The sequence below is a fragment of the Colobus angolensis genome, unplaced genomic scaffold (assembly GCF_000951035.1).
Source record: "Colobus angolensis palliatus isolate OR3802 unplaced genomic scaffold, Cang.pa_1.0 Scaffold215, whole genome shotgun sequence".
NCBI lineage: Eukaryota > Metazoa > Chordata > Mammalia > Primates > Cercopithecidae > Colobus > Colobus angolensis.
Window position 1 is genome coordinate 1,659,092 of NW_012115322.1, and position 16,998 is coordinate 1,676,089.

At 41.7% G+C, this 16,998-nt stretch overlaps 1 protein-coding gene across 1 annotated transcript in view; it reads right to left on the reverse strand.

Moving 5' to 3' along the window:
• Positions 1–12,489: 12,489 nt before the first annotated feature.
• TNFAIP6 (tumor necrosis factor, alpha-induced protein 6) overlaps positions 12,490–16,998 on the reverse strand; it is a 22,853-nt gene continuing 18,344 nt past the window's right edge. Inside the window, exon 6 of the mRNA XM_011943058.1 lies at positions 12,490–13,181. Within this exon, the coding sequence (XP_011798448.1) occupies positions 13,012–13,181 (170 nt within the window). The 3' untranslated portion in view covers positions 12,490–13,011. The remainder of the gene's footprint in view (positions 13,182–16,998) is intronic.

Here is a 16,998-nt window from a genome sequence, read left to right on the forward strand (position 1 = left end):
CAAGTATAGTAGTCCCTCCCTTTCTCTGAGGGGATATGTTTTAAGACCTCCAGTGGATGCCTGAAACTGCAGTTGGTACAGAGTTCTATATATACTATGTTTTTGTCCTATACATACATACCTATGATAAAATTTATATTTAGGCACAGTGAGAGATTGATAGCAATAACTAATAATGTAATAGACCAATATACCCTAATAAAAGTTATGTAAATGTGGTCTCTCTCTCTCTCTCTCTCTGTGTCTCTCTCTTTTTCTCTCTCAAAATATTGTATTGTCCTATGGGCAGCAGAAATCATGGAAGGACTACTGTATTTCAACATATTAGTGATGTGGAAAGAGCTGCTTTCAAATGCAACTGGCCTGCTAGACCCAGCCTTCTGAGGTTTGCCAATAACTGCTGCCTGTGTACCTTGCCAACATCTGATTCTCTGTAACATTTAAAAGGACTATGCTGTCTTATGTTTTCCAATTGCCTTTGGGGTAGGTGCTGTCTTCTACATCTTGAATAAACCCTTACAAAGGGGAAGCTTTGTGGGATTCTATTGGGAAATGTTTTGCGACATTGATTGAAGCCCTTGAGAGAGAATATTTAGCAGCCTTGTCCAAGAACATTGTGGTCATTTTGGATTAAAAAGAAACATACCAAACAAAATTTAAGTTAGGAGAAAAGGCAATTTTCTAACAGACAATGTTTTCTTAGAACTGATAGACCTTAGGCTTCTGTTCAAAGTGCACCATTTAATATTTTAAGCAAATCTGTATTACTCTAATTCAAATATGGATAATTTCCTCCATAAATTAGTGCATAAGACATATTTGTAATTGCTGCAGTTAACATTAAATGTTTCTAGCCTTAAATAGCTTCCCTTTGATCAATTGTTTCCTTATATTCTTGAATTTACCATTCCCAAACAGTTCATTATTAATATAGCTACCACTTATAACAAATTTGTCCAGTAGATTCTGGCGACAGATGGCATTTTCATTTTAGGAAGTCCAAATACTCTGCCTGCATTATTTCAGATGGTACATTTGTGGAATAAAGTATTGAAATATGCCATATAGTCCTCTAAGACTAGGATAGGAAACAAATTTTTCCAAATACTAAATGATATGTAACAGAGTACAGTATTTACTATGATAATTTTTGGACACAGATATTATGCCTGTATGTATTCTGTTTCATGCCTCTCCACTTCAAATCCTCCCTTCATTGCCTGCCCTATGAAAATGCAGGTGGGCCCTTTAAAATTTACTCTTTACCAGCCTGCACACTCTGTTAAGCTTTGTCAATAGAGGGTACTGGCTGGGGATGCCGTGGTTCACGCCTGTAATTCCAACCCTTTGGGAGGCCGAGGCAGGTGGATCACTTGAGGTCAGGAGTTCAAGACCAGCCTGGCCAACATGGCGAAACCCTGCCTCTACTAAAAATACAAAAATTAGGTGCCAAATGCTTGTAGTCCCAGCTACTCAGGTGGCTAAGGCAGGAGAATTGCTTGAACCCGGGAGGTGGAGGTTGTAGTAAGCCAAGATTGCACCACTGCACTCCAGCCTGGGTGACAGAGTGAGACTCTGTCTCAAAAAAAAAAAAAAAAAAATAGAGGCTGCTGGAGAGATGGGGAAGGGACTTTCCTTCCTAGTTTCAGGGTTCCTGCTTAGCAAGTTCCTGCAGTGTATGTGGCTCCTGCAGTGCCACAGGGTCAGCAGCACCCAGCAGCCAGCAGCTTCCCCTGGCACCTGCCTCAGATACTTTTGTAATGGAGGGTCTTCCATAAGACACCTCTCTCTGAACAGCATTCCCCAGAAGTGTGCTTTCCAGCAAGTTCCACCACAGCAACTTCTCTCCATCCAGTGAGCTACAGTCACCCTCTCCAGCAAGGTCTGGATCTCAGTCTGAGGGGCTGGAGGCTCCTCCTTGAGTGCTCTTTCTCATAGCTGCTCTGTATATCTGCTTATATCTCCTTATGTGTTTATTTTTCACTAGCCAATCCCTCATTACTCCATTCCTCTGTAATAGTACTAGTATAATAATTCTTTTTCTAAAAATAATTCTTTTTTGTTTTTTTGAGGTGGAGTCTCACTTTGTTGCCCAGGCTGGAGTGTAGTGGCATGATCTCGGCTCAGTACAACCTCTGCCTCCTGGGGTCAAGCAATTCATCTGCCACAGCTTCCTGAGTAGCTGGTACTACAGGCGTGCGCCACCATGCCCGGCTAATTTTTTTTTGTATTTTTAGTAGAGATGGAGTTTCACCATATTGGGCAGGCTGGTCTCAAACTCCTGACATTGTGATCTGCCCGCTTCAGCCTCCCAAAGTGCTGGGATTATAGGTTTGAGCCACCATGCCCAGCCGAAAATGATTCTTTATATTAAATGTTTCCCTGTTCAAATTTCCATGTGGATTCTGTCTCCTGATTGGACCATACTGATACAGATATGAAACATATATACTCTTATCACCTAACTCTTAGCAGATAGTAAGAATGTTTATCATGAGCCAAACAAGGTGGGAAGGTGGCACCACCGCCTATAGTCCTAGCTACTTAGGAGGCTCAGGAAGGGGGATCCCTTCAACCCAGGAGTTTGAGGCCAACCTATGCAACATAGTGAGACCCTATCTCTTAAAAAAAAATTAAAAATTAAAAGAAGAGGCTTGATGCAGTGGCTCATGCCTGTAATCGCAGCACTTTGGGAGGCTGAGACAGGTGGATCATCTGAGGTTAGGAGTTCAAGACTGGCCTGGCCAATGTGGTGAAACCCTGTCCTAACTAAAAATACAAAAAATTAACCAGGCGTGGTGGCAGGTGCCTGTATTCCCAGCTACTCGGGAGGCTGAGGCCAGAAAATTGCTTGAACTTGGGAGGTAGAGGTTGCAGTGAGCTGAGATCATGCCACTACACTCCAGTCTGGGGAAAAAACAAAAAACAACAACAAAAAAACAAACAAAAAAACCCTGTCTCCAAAAATAAATAAATAAATGAATGAATAAATAAATAAATAAAATATGTAGTATGCTAAGTAGTTGATCAGTTCTAGGGATTTTTTTAAAAAGTAGGAAAGAGGATATAAAATTTTAGGGAAAAGGTGGTTGAAATAAAGGCCCAGGAAGACTTTACTAAGGATATGGCTTTTGAGTAAAGAGCTGAATGCAACAAGGGAGTGAGTCATGTGGCTATCTGGGGAAGAATATTCCAGTCAGAGGGAACAGCAAGGATCAAGGCCCAGAGTTGAGAGTGTGCTAATATGGCACAGTACAAACACCAGTGTGTCTGAGGTGGAGATAATGGTGGGAGGTGGGGCGAGGAGTAATGGGAGATGAGATGACAGAAGTAAGAGGGGGCCAGATCATGATGGGCCTTGTAGGTTACAGGATGGGCCTCCTAGGTCACCCTGGCTTTCTTCTGAGTGAGACGAGAGGCTGTCACCATTACAGCGAAATAATACACTGTTATTATAAATGCTCTTGTTTGTCCTTGAAAAGTACTGATTACTAAAATACTTGGTGTTTTAGAAGGGAAAAATAAAAATAATTCTATTAAGATTATTTTGTAAGTGATCCCTCTTCACTTTTGCAGGGATAGAATTTCAGAAGGCAATGTGAAAATGAGCTGTGTACTGTATTACACACGTACGTTTATTTTAAATGAACATATTGACTCAATTAAAGCTAATACCATGAAACTCTGCCTTTGGCATCATGAGACTCACTGTGAGGTTATTAAAACTTAGACAAAATTTAAAGAATAAAAATAAAAAACTTACGTACATAGTGATCTTATTTATAATTGACCATAAAGTAAATGCTCAAAAATGATGATTTGTATTTTATAAACACTGTTAAGGATTTGGCTCTTCCAGTGGAATCCCAAGAGTCTGTGTCTTTAGGGAGTTTACTTTTCTACACTCAAGCTTTGTGGGATCTGATTTCTACTAGTGGTTTTCTTTGTTGGGCATTTGTTTAGAAGGAAACAAAATAGCTGTGGATATATGCTTTAGAAATCTAAAAAGCAACACGAGACATGAAAACAACTTGCTTTCACAATAACAGAGCAAGAAAAAAGTTTTCTTGAGGAGGAAGAGTTGAAAAACATATTCCTAAAAAACTTCTTTTTCAAAAATATTCAGTCCAAAAACCTGAACTCAAATGTTATATTAAACAAAATACTGAATATATACATATATCAACATCAGTATATTTGCTTTATTTTCAGAGAATGATTTTAATGTAAAGAACATATTAAATTAAAAGGAAGCATTACTTAAATTAGCCAGGCATGGTGGTGGGTGCCTGTAATCTCAGCTACTCGGGAGGCTTAGGCAGGAGAGTCACTTGAACCCGGGAGGCAGAGGCTGTAGTGAGCCAAGATCACACCACTGCACTCCAAACTGGGCGACAGAGTGGGACTCTGTCTCAAAAAAAAAATTTGAAGGTAAGAGCAATTTACTGAAAGAATCATCTACATATATTATAAGGCTTTCTTTAAATCGGTTGTATAACCTATTTTTGTAGGTCTTAGAATATATAATTATAATGTATTTTAAATCTTGCTAGTAAGGTCATTAAGTGATTCAGTCAAATCTGTAGAAGTCATTGTAACCTATCTCTAACCCTACTCCTACTACACCATTGAGATATAGGAGAACCTAGATCAGCAGTAATAGATGGTATTTAATATCATTTAAAATATTTCCACACATTTGAATATTATTCTCAGGAAACCCTAAAGGACTTACATTTATCATCCATATCAATAATAAGAGTGACTGGGTGTAGTGACAGAGCGAGACTCCATCTCAAAAAAATAATGATAATAAGAGTGCATTGTACTTTTTAAATTTGCACACATTCTTCAATTTCCTGTAAATATTACTCCCAAAGAGAATCAAAACAATCAGAATTCTGGTAAAGAACAAAAAACCTGTGGAGGTGAGGAAAACAGAGTAAAAAAAAAATAATAATTCCATAATCAAGAAAGTGAAAAAATATTAAATATAGTAAGAAAACATATAAACAGAGAAATGTTATACGGGCCTTATTTAATATTCACCTTTAATATTAAGTTAATTTCTCTGAGTTTAGAAAAATAACTGTCTTCTGTTCATGGCTTCTTGTTTATGCTTTGTTATCTAGAATTATACTTTACTTCCTTAAAGTTTAAGTCTGCATGAAACTGATTATTAAGAGATGCATTACCTTTCTATCACTGCTGTAAAACATTACAACACACTTAGTGGCTTAAAACAACGTTTATTTATTTATTTATTTTTGAGATGGAGTCTTGCTGTATCGCCCAGACTGGAGTGCAGTGGCACGATCTCAGCTCCCTGCATCCTCTGCCTCCTGGGTTCAAATGATTCTCCTGCCTCAACCTCCCGAGTAGCTGGGATTACAGGCATGCGCCACCATGCCCAGCTAATTTTTGTATTTTTAGTAGAAACAGGTTTTCACCATGTTGGCCAGACTGGTCTTGAACTCCTGACCTCAAGTGATCCGCCCACCTCTGCCTCCCAAATTGCTGGGATTACAGGCATGAGCCACCACACCCAGCCACATTTATTATCTTATAGTTCTATAGCTCAGAAGTCCAACGCAGGGCTCACTGGTCTAAAACCAAGGTGTTGGCTGGGCTGTGTTGCTTTCTGGAGGCTTGGGAGAATCTGTTCCTATACCTTTTCTAGTTCCCAGCTGCGACCCACATTGTTTGGTTCATGGCTTCCTTCCTCCATATTCAAAGCTAGCAACATAGCATCTCTCTGACCCTGCTTTGTTGTCACCTTTTTTTCTCTGACTCTCTTTTTATGCTTCCTTCATCCACTTTTAAGGACCCTTACAATTACATTGGACCTACCTGTATAATCCAGGATAAGCTCCCTATTTTAAGGCACTTAATTACATCTGCAAAATTGCTTTTGCCATGTAAGATAATATAGTCACAAGTTCCAAGGATTAGGACTTACACATTTTAGAAGGATGGAGGATTTCTGCCTACTACAAAAGGTATGTTTAAAATCCTATTGTCTGACAACTACCTACTATCTCTCCATTCATTCTCTCTTATACTCTGATTCCACAATCCTTTGAGCCTTTGTGGTAGCTTCACTTCATCAAGTCTACCACTTTTTCAGTGTCCCTTGTTTCCTGATGTCCTCTCTTCCCTTCTAATTAAACTACATTCGGGCCGGGCACGATGGCCCATGCCTGAAATCCCACCACTTCGGGAGTCCAAGGCAGGTGGATCATTTGAGGTCAGGAGATTGAGACCAGCCTGGCCAACATGGTGAAAACCTGTCTCTACTAAAAATACAAAAAATTAGCGGGGCGCGTGTAATTCCAGCTACTCAGGAGGCTGAGGCAGGAGAATCACTTGAACCTGGGGAGCAGAGATTCAGTTAGCCAAGATTGAGCCACTACATTCCAGTCTGGGTGATGGCGTGAGACTCTGTCTCAAAAATAAATAAATAAATACATACATAAATAAATAAAATAAAATAAGAAATAAAAATTTTAAAAACTACATTCCATGGGTTATCTTTACAATCTCTCCTTTAGGCATGCATACTTTCTCCTCCCTTGCCCCTTTCTTGTTATACTCACATGACAAAAACCCGGCAGTGGTTAACCCAATTCTCCCTGTAGTCTCTCTTTTTCTTGTGAAGCTGAACATGGCTAGAAGAAAACAGCCTTGCTGACTAGTTTCCCATTAAAGTCCAAGACCATGAACTTCAGATGGGCCCTTTGTGCTGCCTGGTAATCCATGCTATTTCCTAGTTCATTCACTTTCCCCCTTTCCTAGAAGACTCTTTCGTGCCTTCTCTCTTCGCAACCTCTCACATCTGCCTTTCCATCCTCACTGTTGGCTCATGACTTGACTCTTTCACTGAGAAATGCAAAGCAAGAAGAAGTTCCTGCAGATTCCCACCACCTATCTTTCCCACCTGTCGACTTCTATGTCCTCACACTCTGCCTTCCTTCTAACGGGTCTGGGGGCAAAATCCACAGGGTTGTGATCTTGCATGTGGGAATGAAAGTTTATTTTCAAGACTTTTATCTGCAATCTAGTATGTCCTTCAAGTATGAATGTAGTTAATAAATGTAGCATTAGCAGTACCTGTGCTTTTAGCCCCGAAAGACACCACAGATATATGAAAGTTTTAGTAGAACTCACAAAATACTGTATACGTGTGTCACCACTTTGAAATTATTGTTATTATTGAGACAGGGTCTCACTCTGTCACTCAGGGTATACAGTGGCACTATCACAGCTCACTGCAGCCTTGACCTCCGAGGCTCAAATCATCCTCCCACTTCAGCCTCCCAAGCAGCTAGGACTATGGGCACATGCCACCACACCCAGCTAATTTTTTTAGAGACAGGGTTTCTCCATGTTGCCCAGGCTGGTCTCAAACTCCTGGGCTCAAGCCGTCTTCCTACCTCGGCCTCCCAAAGTTATGAGATTACAGGCATGAGCCACTACACTCAGTCTACTTTGAAATTATGGTAGTTACTAGACCCACTGCTAGATCTTATATACAGCATTAATAAAGAAACACATGCTTTAATGTATCACAGTTTTTGTTTGTTTGTTTGTTTTTAGAGATGGGGTCTCACTACATGGCTTAGGCTGGAGTGCAGCAGGGCTATTCGTAGGCATGATAGCTCACCGCTACCTCAAACTCTTGGGCTCAAGACAACCTCCTGCCCCAGCCTCCTGAGTAGCTGGGACTATAGGCATGTGCCACCACACCTGGCTTTGATTTTTTTTTCCAATGATTTGATAACTGTTTTGATATAATTAGTTTTCTTTGTATTCCTTTATATTTTACGCATTTGAAAGCATTATTCTGAGAAGCATCCAGAAATTTCATCCATCAAAGAATTTATGATATATATAAAGGTTAAGAGTCCCTCCTGCGGGTGAATTATCCATGTCCCTGTCTAAATCCAGTCCCTCTATTTGTGCACTAGATACTGTCTCCTCTCACCCACCGTGCTAAGTGTCCTCCTTTTGTCCTTCCAGATCTGTTCTCTACCTTCTCCTTGCTCTGGGCCCTGGAGCTGATCTCTGTGCAGCATCAACCAGATCTCGTTGCATTCTGACTTCCGTTGGGATGAGACAATGGGAGGTACAAGTAGGACAGAGAAGGGTGGAGGAGGGAGACTTTGGGGTGTTTATCCTCCATCCCTCCCCACAGCCTTGAGTTGGCAGAAGCTCTTTTCCAGCTTTGGTTGGGCAACCCTTTACTGTGGCTAAAGCTCCCTGTCTTGATTTCATATAACTGCCCCTGATTTTGCTCCTTCATGACCCTCCTGCTTGGTGAGCACCCTGTGATTCACCATTCCTTGAGTGCTTCTCTTAAGTCAGCCCATTCCTCTATTATAATCTCTCCAGGCTCCCTCTTTGGAGAGTGTCATATACTTTTTTGCTAGGGGCCTCACAACTACATGGACTCAAAGAAATGGCCCCAGCAGCTCTCCCAGCTGAGTTCATTCATTCTCATCAAGAAAGGCTCCTTTCAGCTCACTTGTCCTTACAGCTACCACTTCCTTGTTAGCCAGACCCACTGTCTCCAATACCTGTCCTTTCTCCTCTAGTTCACTCTTCACACACTTAAGCTGGGCCTTTGACTCCTCCCCACTGAAACTGCCCATCCAGGTCACAGGATCAGTAGTTTATAATGCAGCACTCTAACCTACATTTAATATGTAGTTTATTTATTATGTATATTAATTATTATCTCTCTCCCTCCACCAGAACATAAGCTCCTCAAACCTAGGGATTTTTGTTCCTTTGGTTCTCTGGTGTTCCCTAAGTGCCTAGAATAGGGCTTGGCACATACTTTTTTTTTTTTTTTTTAAGAGAAGTATTGCTCTTATCCCCCAGGTTTGAGTGCAATGGCTTGTTCTCAGCTCACTGCAACCTCCGCCTCCTGGGTTCAAATGATTCTCCTGCCTCTGCCTCCCAAGTAGCTGGGATTAAGTCGCCTGCCACCACACCCGGCTAATTTTTGTATATTTTAGTAGAGACGGGGTTTCACCACTTTGGCCAGGCTGGTCTTGAACTCCTGACCTCAGGTGATCCACCCACTTCGGCCTCCCAAAGTGCTGGGATTATAGGCGTGAGCGACTGAGCCCAGCAGGCACATGCATTTTTGTTTAATTTAATTAAATGGTAATCATTGCCTGTTTAGGGATGGAAAGGTGTGATACCTTTCCTTACCATCATAAGGCCAACACTCCTATAACAAAGGCAGGCTAACAGAAGAAAAGCATTACAAATTTATTTAATCAAAATTTTATGTGACATGGGAGCCTTCAGAAATGAAGACCCAAAGACCCAAGTAAAATTGTATTTTTATGTTTAGGTTTCAAGAATAGACGGCCATGTAGAAATGTGATTGGACAAATCGTGTGATCTGATGGCAACAGACCAAGTTGAGAGGCCCAGGAAGGCCTGTCTGTCTAGATTCTATTTGGCCTCTCTGTGTAGCACTCCTTCCTTCTAGGTGTAGGGCAGGATTCTTCTGGAATGAGAGTATTCCAGGGAGAAGGAGAACAGAGTGACCTTTCTAGGTTTTATGGCATGCTTTTTTGTAGAAGAGTCTGTAACTAGACTTGAGGAAGAGGAATTCTGGTTCTGGTTGCTTTTTTTTTTTTTTTAAAGACAGGATCTCTGTCTCCCAGACTGGAGTGCAGTGATACAATCATAGCTCCACTGCAGCCTCAAACTCCTGGGCTCAAGTGATCCTCCCACCTCTGCTTCCCAAGCAGCTGGGACTACAGGCATGGGGCACTATGCCCAGATAATTTTTAAATTTTTTTCATAGAGATGAGGTCTTGCTATGTTGCCCAGGCTGGTTTTGAACTTCTGAGCTCTAGAGATCCTCTGCCTCGGCCTCCCAAAGTGATGGCATTACAGGAGTGAGCCACTGCGCCTGGTTAATTCTGGTTTCTACGACTTGCTTTGGAAGAGGAAGGGGGCAAGAGGGAACAGGGAAGGAGAAGGTCACAGAGATCTTGTTTCTGAGGCCTTCCAATCTCCTTTAGTTCAAAGTGAGAGGTGACAATGTGCCAGCAGCCCTCGCTCTCGGAGCCTCCTCGGCCTCGGGTCCACTCTGCTGGCACTTGAGGAGCCCTTCAGCCTGCCACTACACCGTGGGAGCCCCTCTCTGGGCTGGCCTAGGCGGGAGCTGGCTCCCTCTGCTTGTGGGGAGGTGTGGAGGGAGAAGCGCCGGCAGGAACAGGGTCTGCAGGCTGTGCTAGTGGGCCAGAGTGAGTTCCAGGTGGACGTGGGCTCAGTAGGCCCCCGACTTGGAGCAGCCTGCCAGCGACGCCGGCCCAGGAAGTGAGAGGCTTAGCGCCTGGGCCAGCAGCTGCCAAGGGTGTGCCGGGTCCCCCAGCAGTGCCAGCCCACCAGCACTGTGCTCAAATTCTCTGCGGACCTCAGCTGCCTCCCAGCGGGACAGGGCTTGGGACCTGCAGTCAGCCATGCCCAAGCCTCCCCCACAGCATGGGCTCCTGCGCAGCCCGAGCCTCCCCGACTAGCAATGAGCACCGCTCCCTGGGCGGCAGCGCTGGTCCCATCCACCACCCAAGAGCTGAGGAGTGCAGGTGCACAGCTCAGGACTGGCGGGCAGCTCCACCTGCAGCCCAGGTGTGGGATCCACTGGGTGAAGTCAGTTGGGCTCCTGGGTCTAGTGGGGACTTGGAGAACATTTAAGTCTAGCTGAGGGATTGTAGACGCACCAATCAGCACTCTGTGTCTAGCTCAGGGTTTGTAAATACACAAATCAGTACTCTGTATCTACCTCAAGGTTTGTAAAGGCATTCACCAGTCAGTGCTCTGTGTCTAGCTAATCTAGTGGGGACTTGGAGAACATTTATGTCTAGCTAGAGGATTGTAAATACACCTATCAATACTCTGTGTCTAGCTCAGGGATTGTAAATGCACCAATCAGCTCTCTGTAAAACGGACCAATGAGCTCTCTGTAAAATAGACCAAACAGCTCTCTGTAAAATGGACCAATCAGCAGGATGTGGGTGGGGGTCAGATAAGGGAATAAAAGCAGGCTGCCTGCCCTAGCTAGCGGCAACCTGCTTGGGTCCCTTCTTATGCCCTGGAAGGTTTGTTCTTTCGTTGTTTGCAATAAATTTTTGTGCTGCTCACTCTTTGGGTCCATGCCACCTTTATGAGCTGTGACACTCACTACGGAGGTTTGCAGCTTCACTCCTGAAGCCAGCGAGACCACGAACCCACTGGAAGGAACGGACAACTCCAGATGTGCCGCCTTTAAGAGCTCTAACACTCACTGCAAAGGTCTGCAGCTTCACTCGTGAAGTTAGCAAGACCACGAGCCCACCAGAAGAAAGAAACTGCAGATACATGTGAACATCTGAAGGAACAGACTGTGGACACACTATTTTTAAGAACTGTAACACTCACTGCTCCGCGGCTTCGTTCTTGAAGTCTGCGAGACCAAGAACCCACGAATTCCAGACACAAAAGTAGTCAGCATTCCGAAGTGTCATAGTTTGGGATATCATCTGAGCCCCAACACCCGTCATATACAGAGTAACACCTAAAAAGGTGAAGTGACGACACAAAAATAAAATGTAGATGAATACATGTCATATCTTATAATAGGAATTTTTATTCTCTTAAATAAAAGTTATAGGAGGTCGTTGGTTTGGACTTAGTTTCTGCACCAGGCCTAAAAGACCAAACCAAAATGGAGTCCCTCATGCTAAAGTTTCACACCACCAACCCGAAATTAGTTGTTTATCTGACCTTCCAAGAAACCAAGAGACACAGAGAGATAATAGCCAAACCCTCAAACAGACCAGTTTTTGCTGGCATGATAAGGAAGTATAAGAAAAGTAACTTTGAAACAACCAGTCTGCTTTTTGTTTTCTGTTTCTGCTCTCCTCAGCCCTTTTATATCAATAAAACCAGCCTCCTCTGTTCAGCTTATCAGAACACTTTCTATTTTAAAAATGAGGTGCCTGATTCTAGAATTGCAAATAAAAGCCAATTAAGATCTTTAAAACTAAATTTGTTGTCATTTTGTCTTTTGACAGTCCTAAACATATGAGAAAAGAGACCTCAGAAAATCAAGTATAACAGCAAATAAATTTTAACATTTGATATATTTTAAAAAACCATAAAAGTAAAAGACAAATTATAAACTAAAAATTAAATTGCAGCATATATGCCAAACATGGACATATATAATAATTTCTTACAAATCAGTAGAGAATATTATACCAGTTTTTAAAAATAGTGAAAAAAAGGCATGGAAAAATAATTCACAAAAAAAAAACCCAAAAAATTATATAACCATCAATCTCATGAATAAAGAAATGCAAATTCAAACTACAGTGAGGCCTCATTTTTGCCTATCAAAACAGAAAATGTTATATTAATTAACCTTTGATTCAGTAATTCTATTTCCAGGTCCTTGTCTTAAAGAATTAGAGAGGTGCACAAATATGTGTGTTCAAGGATATTTATTGCAACAACATTTATGAAAACAACCTGAAATTCCAACAATAGAGATACGCTTAAATAATGTATAAAACATTCATATCAATAGAGTATTTTACAGCTGTTTAAAATAATGTTTTTGTAGACTAGTCAACGATTTCAGAAAATGTTTATAAAGTTCAAGATTTAAAAAGTATGATATAAAACTGTACATAAAGCAGGATTCCAAAATTTCAAATACAAATACATACAGGTACATATATACATATACCACAAATAGAAAAAGGACTGAAAGAAAAAAATATGAAAATGTTAACGCTTGTTATTTCTATGTAGTGGGATTATGAGAGGTTTCATTTTTTTGTTTAAAGTTTCCTGTATTTTCCAATTTTCCCTAAATTATGTATTGCTTTCACATTTAGAAAAATAATAAATAAATGTTAATAATAATGTAACAGTGAGATCAAAGGAGTTCCAAAATATTCCAACATAAACACTGTGTGTTTTGATCATCCTTTTTGTTTTTTTTTATAAGTGACTAAATCGTCCAGCTAAAAAGTTTTTATTTCCAGTAGAAGTAGTACTTGTGTTTTTTCCTTGACTCGATTTGGATACAGGATCCACTGCAACATATTTGATTTGGAAACCTCCAGCTGTCACTGAAGCATCACTTAGAAACTTCAAGGTCATGACATTTCCTGTTGGGGGGAAGGAGGCAAAAGAACAAAAATGTTACTCTCCTTTGATTTGGCTGACAATTCAAAGACTCTTCATTCTCATAGGAGAATATAAGAATTCATGAACAAGATTCCCAGAATTCAGAGGTCGATTCTCAAGCTGAAGAGTCTGTGGTTGCACTGCCTCAGGGAGCAGGGTAAGAGAAGTTTGTATTTTTCCCTTTGGTCCTCCAATCTGTCCTACAGGATATTTTGTCTATTGCATTTATTTATTTATTTATGAATGAGACGGAGTCTCTCTCACTCTGTCGCCCAGGCTAGAGTGCCATGGTGCAATCTTGGCTCACCGCAACCTCCGTTTCCTAGCTCAAGCGATTCTCCTGCCTCAGCCTCCCGAGTAGCTGGGATTACAGGCACGTGCCACCACACCTGGCTGATTTTTTGTATTTTTACTAGAGACGGGGTTTCACCATGTTGGCCAGGCTGGTCTCGAACTCCCAACCTCAGGTGATCTGCCCACCTCGGCCTCCCAAAGTGCTGGGATTACAGGTGTGAGCTACCGAGTTGGCCTCTCTATTGTGTTTAAAAGGTACTCTTGGGCCGGGCCTGGTAGGTCACGCCTGTAATCCCAGCATTTTGGGAGGTTGAGGTGGGCAGATCACCTGAGGTCGAGAGTTCAAGACTAGCCTGACCAAAATGGAGAAACCCTGTCTCTACTAAAAATACAAAAAATCATCCGGACGTGGTGGCGTGTGCCTGTAATCCCAGCTTCTCAGGAGGCTGAGGCAGGAGAATCACTTGAACCGGGAGGCAGAGGTTGCAGTGAGCTGAGATCGTGCCATTGCACTCCAACCTGGGCAACAAGAGCAAAACTCCATCTCAAAAAAAAAAAAAGATACTCTTCGTAGAAGGAACATCCACTGAATTACAGGAGAATGGCAGGCAGGTCAAACCAGTGATGGGTGGATGAGTTATTTACTAAATGATGTCACAGCAACGAGTTTCACATTTATAAGAAACGAAGCTAGACTCCTACTTTGCACAGAGTACCTAAACACATTTTACCATCATATAAAGACCAAAATGTGCTAAATAAAGAGGAAAAACTTTATTATATAACATAAAATATAGGAATATTTATATCTTTTTCAGGAGGCAAAGGACTTCTTTTTGTTTTTTTTTGGAGACAGGATCTCACTACGTTGCCCAGACTGGTCTCAAGCTCCTGTGTTCAAGAGATCCTCCTACTCCAGTTTCCCAAAATGTTGGGGTCACAGGCATGAGCTGCAAATATATATAAACAAAAGCAGAGTATATACAATCCTAATGTGTGCTTTTATCTATTAACTCATTTAACCCCCAAAACAACACTGTGAGGTAAGGGGGATACTTTTTATTTTTTATTTTTTTATTTTTTAATTTTTTAATTTTTTATTTTTTTTTGAGACGGAGTCTCGCTCTGTCACCCAGGCTGGAGTGCAGTGGCCGGATCTCAGCTCACTGCAAGCTCCGCCTCCCGGGTTCACGCCATTCTCCTGCCTCAGCCTCCGGAGTAGCTGGGACTACAGGCGCCCGCCACCTCTTTTTAGTAGAGACGGGGTTTCACTGTCTTAGCCAGGATGGTCTCGATCTCCTGACCTCGTGATCCGCCCGTCTCGGCCTCCCAAAGTGCTGGGATTACAGGCTTGAGCCACCGCGCCCGGCCCTAGGGGGATACTTTTTAAATATTCATTTTAAAGATAAGAAACTGAGGCACAGAGTGACTAAGTAGCTTGCCCAAAGCCACAGAACTAAATGGGCAGAGTCAGGTTTGAGCACAGCCAGTCTGGTTTCCAAGTTCATGCTCTGATTCTCAGACTGCTGTTTTCCCATATTTGGAAGATTTGCCTAAATATATATAAAAAAATTTTGCATGAGACAGACTGAGAGAAAATAGGGTTAATATCTCTAATATACAAAGGGCTACTAGAAATAAAAAAGAGAAAGACAAAAGTGCCAAAGAATAGGCAAGAAATATAAATTCATAGGCAATTCATAGGTGTTCAAAGGGATAATAGACATTTAAAAATGTGTTCAAAAACATTACCAAAAATTCAACTTAGATTATTAATGATACTTGTTTGCTCTTCTATTATGAGAGAATTCAGAGAATATTCAGCTGGTTAAAATGCAAATTGGTTAGGTATGAGTTGACAGGCCTTATTTAAAAGAAAAAGAAAATGTACATTGGGAGTCAGCCAGGCAAGTTGGTTTACGCCTGTAATCCCAGCACTTTGGGAGGCTGAGGCAGGAGGACAGCTTGAATTCAGGACTTCAGGACCAGCGTAGGCAACATAGCAAGACCCCATCTCTACTAAAAATGCAAAAAATTAGCCTTGTGCGGGAAAATCACTTGAGCCTAGGAGTTTGAGGCACCCTTGCACTCCAACCTGGGTGACAGAATGAGACCCTGTCTCCAAAAAAAAAAAAAAAAAAAGAAAGGAAAAGAAAAAGAAATGCAAATTGGCACTGTAGGAATCTATTTTTTTTTTTTTTAAAAGTAGCATTACTGAGTAAAGACAGAGGTTTTAAAATGTTCATTGAAATGTTGAATAACAAAAGAAAAAAAATCAGAATAAAACACCTCAATATTAAATATTAAAATGTCAAATATTAGTACATGACAAATTACGGTATATCCATACAGTGACCTATTAGGCAGTCAGGAAAAAGAATTTGAATGATCTAAATATCATACTCTGACTTGGAAATATGCCCATAGTATCCATGTATATAATGTTTGTATAATAGAAAAACATCTGGAAGGATGGTCACTACAGAGTTATCAAATGCCTTTCTGGGATGGAGAGGTGAGGAGAGTAGGCACATGCTTACTTTTATATATCTTATTAATGTGGTAGGATTATGGACAACTTCAGGTTCTTTTTTTTTTTTGAGAGAGGATGTCACTGTGTCTCCCAGGCTGGAGAACAGTGGCATGATCACGGCTCACTACAGCCTTGCCCTCCCTGGATTCAGGTAATCCTCCTACCTCAGCCTCCTGAGTAGCTGGGACTACAGGTACACATCAAGATGCCTGGCTAACTTTGTATTTTTAAATTTTTTTTGAAAGGGAATCTTCCTCTGTTGCCCAAGCTAGAGTGCAGTGGAGCCATCTCAGCTAACTACAATCTCTGCCTCTCAGGTTCAAGCGATTTTCCTGCCTCAGCCTCCTGAGTAACAGGGATTACAGGCACTTGCCACCACACCTGGCTAATTTTTTGTGTTTTTAGTAGAGATGGGGTTTTACCATATTGGCCAGGCTGTCTTGAACTCCTGACCTTAATTGATCCACCTGCCTCAGCTTCCCGAAGTGCTAGGATTACAGGTGTGAGCCACCGTGCCCCGCCGACTTTTGTAATTTTTGTGGAGACAGGGTTGCATCATGTTGCCCAGACTGGTCTCAAACTCCTGAGGCTCAAGCAATCCTCTCACCTTGGCCTCCCATTGTGCTAGGATTACAGGCATGAACTACCATGCTTGGCCAATGTCTTTATTTTCTACTTTCGTTTTGTAATCTATACCCCAGGTTGAGTAAGCATATATTTAAAAAGAAATAGTATTGTGGTTGATAGGATTTTTTTTTTTTTTTGAGATGGGGTCTCACTCTGTTGCCCAGGCTGGAGTACAGTGGCACCATCTCGGCTCACTGCAACCTCTGCCTCTCAGGTTCAAGTGATTCTCCTGCCTCAGCCTCCCACGTAGCTGGGACTACAGGCTCCTGCCATCACGCTCGGCTAATTTTTTGCATTTTTAGTAGAGATAGGGTTTCACCGTGTTAGCCAGGATGGTCTCGATC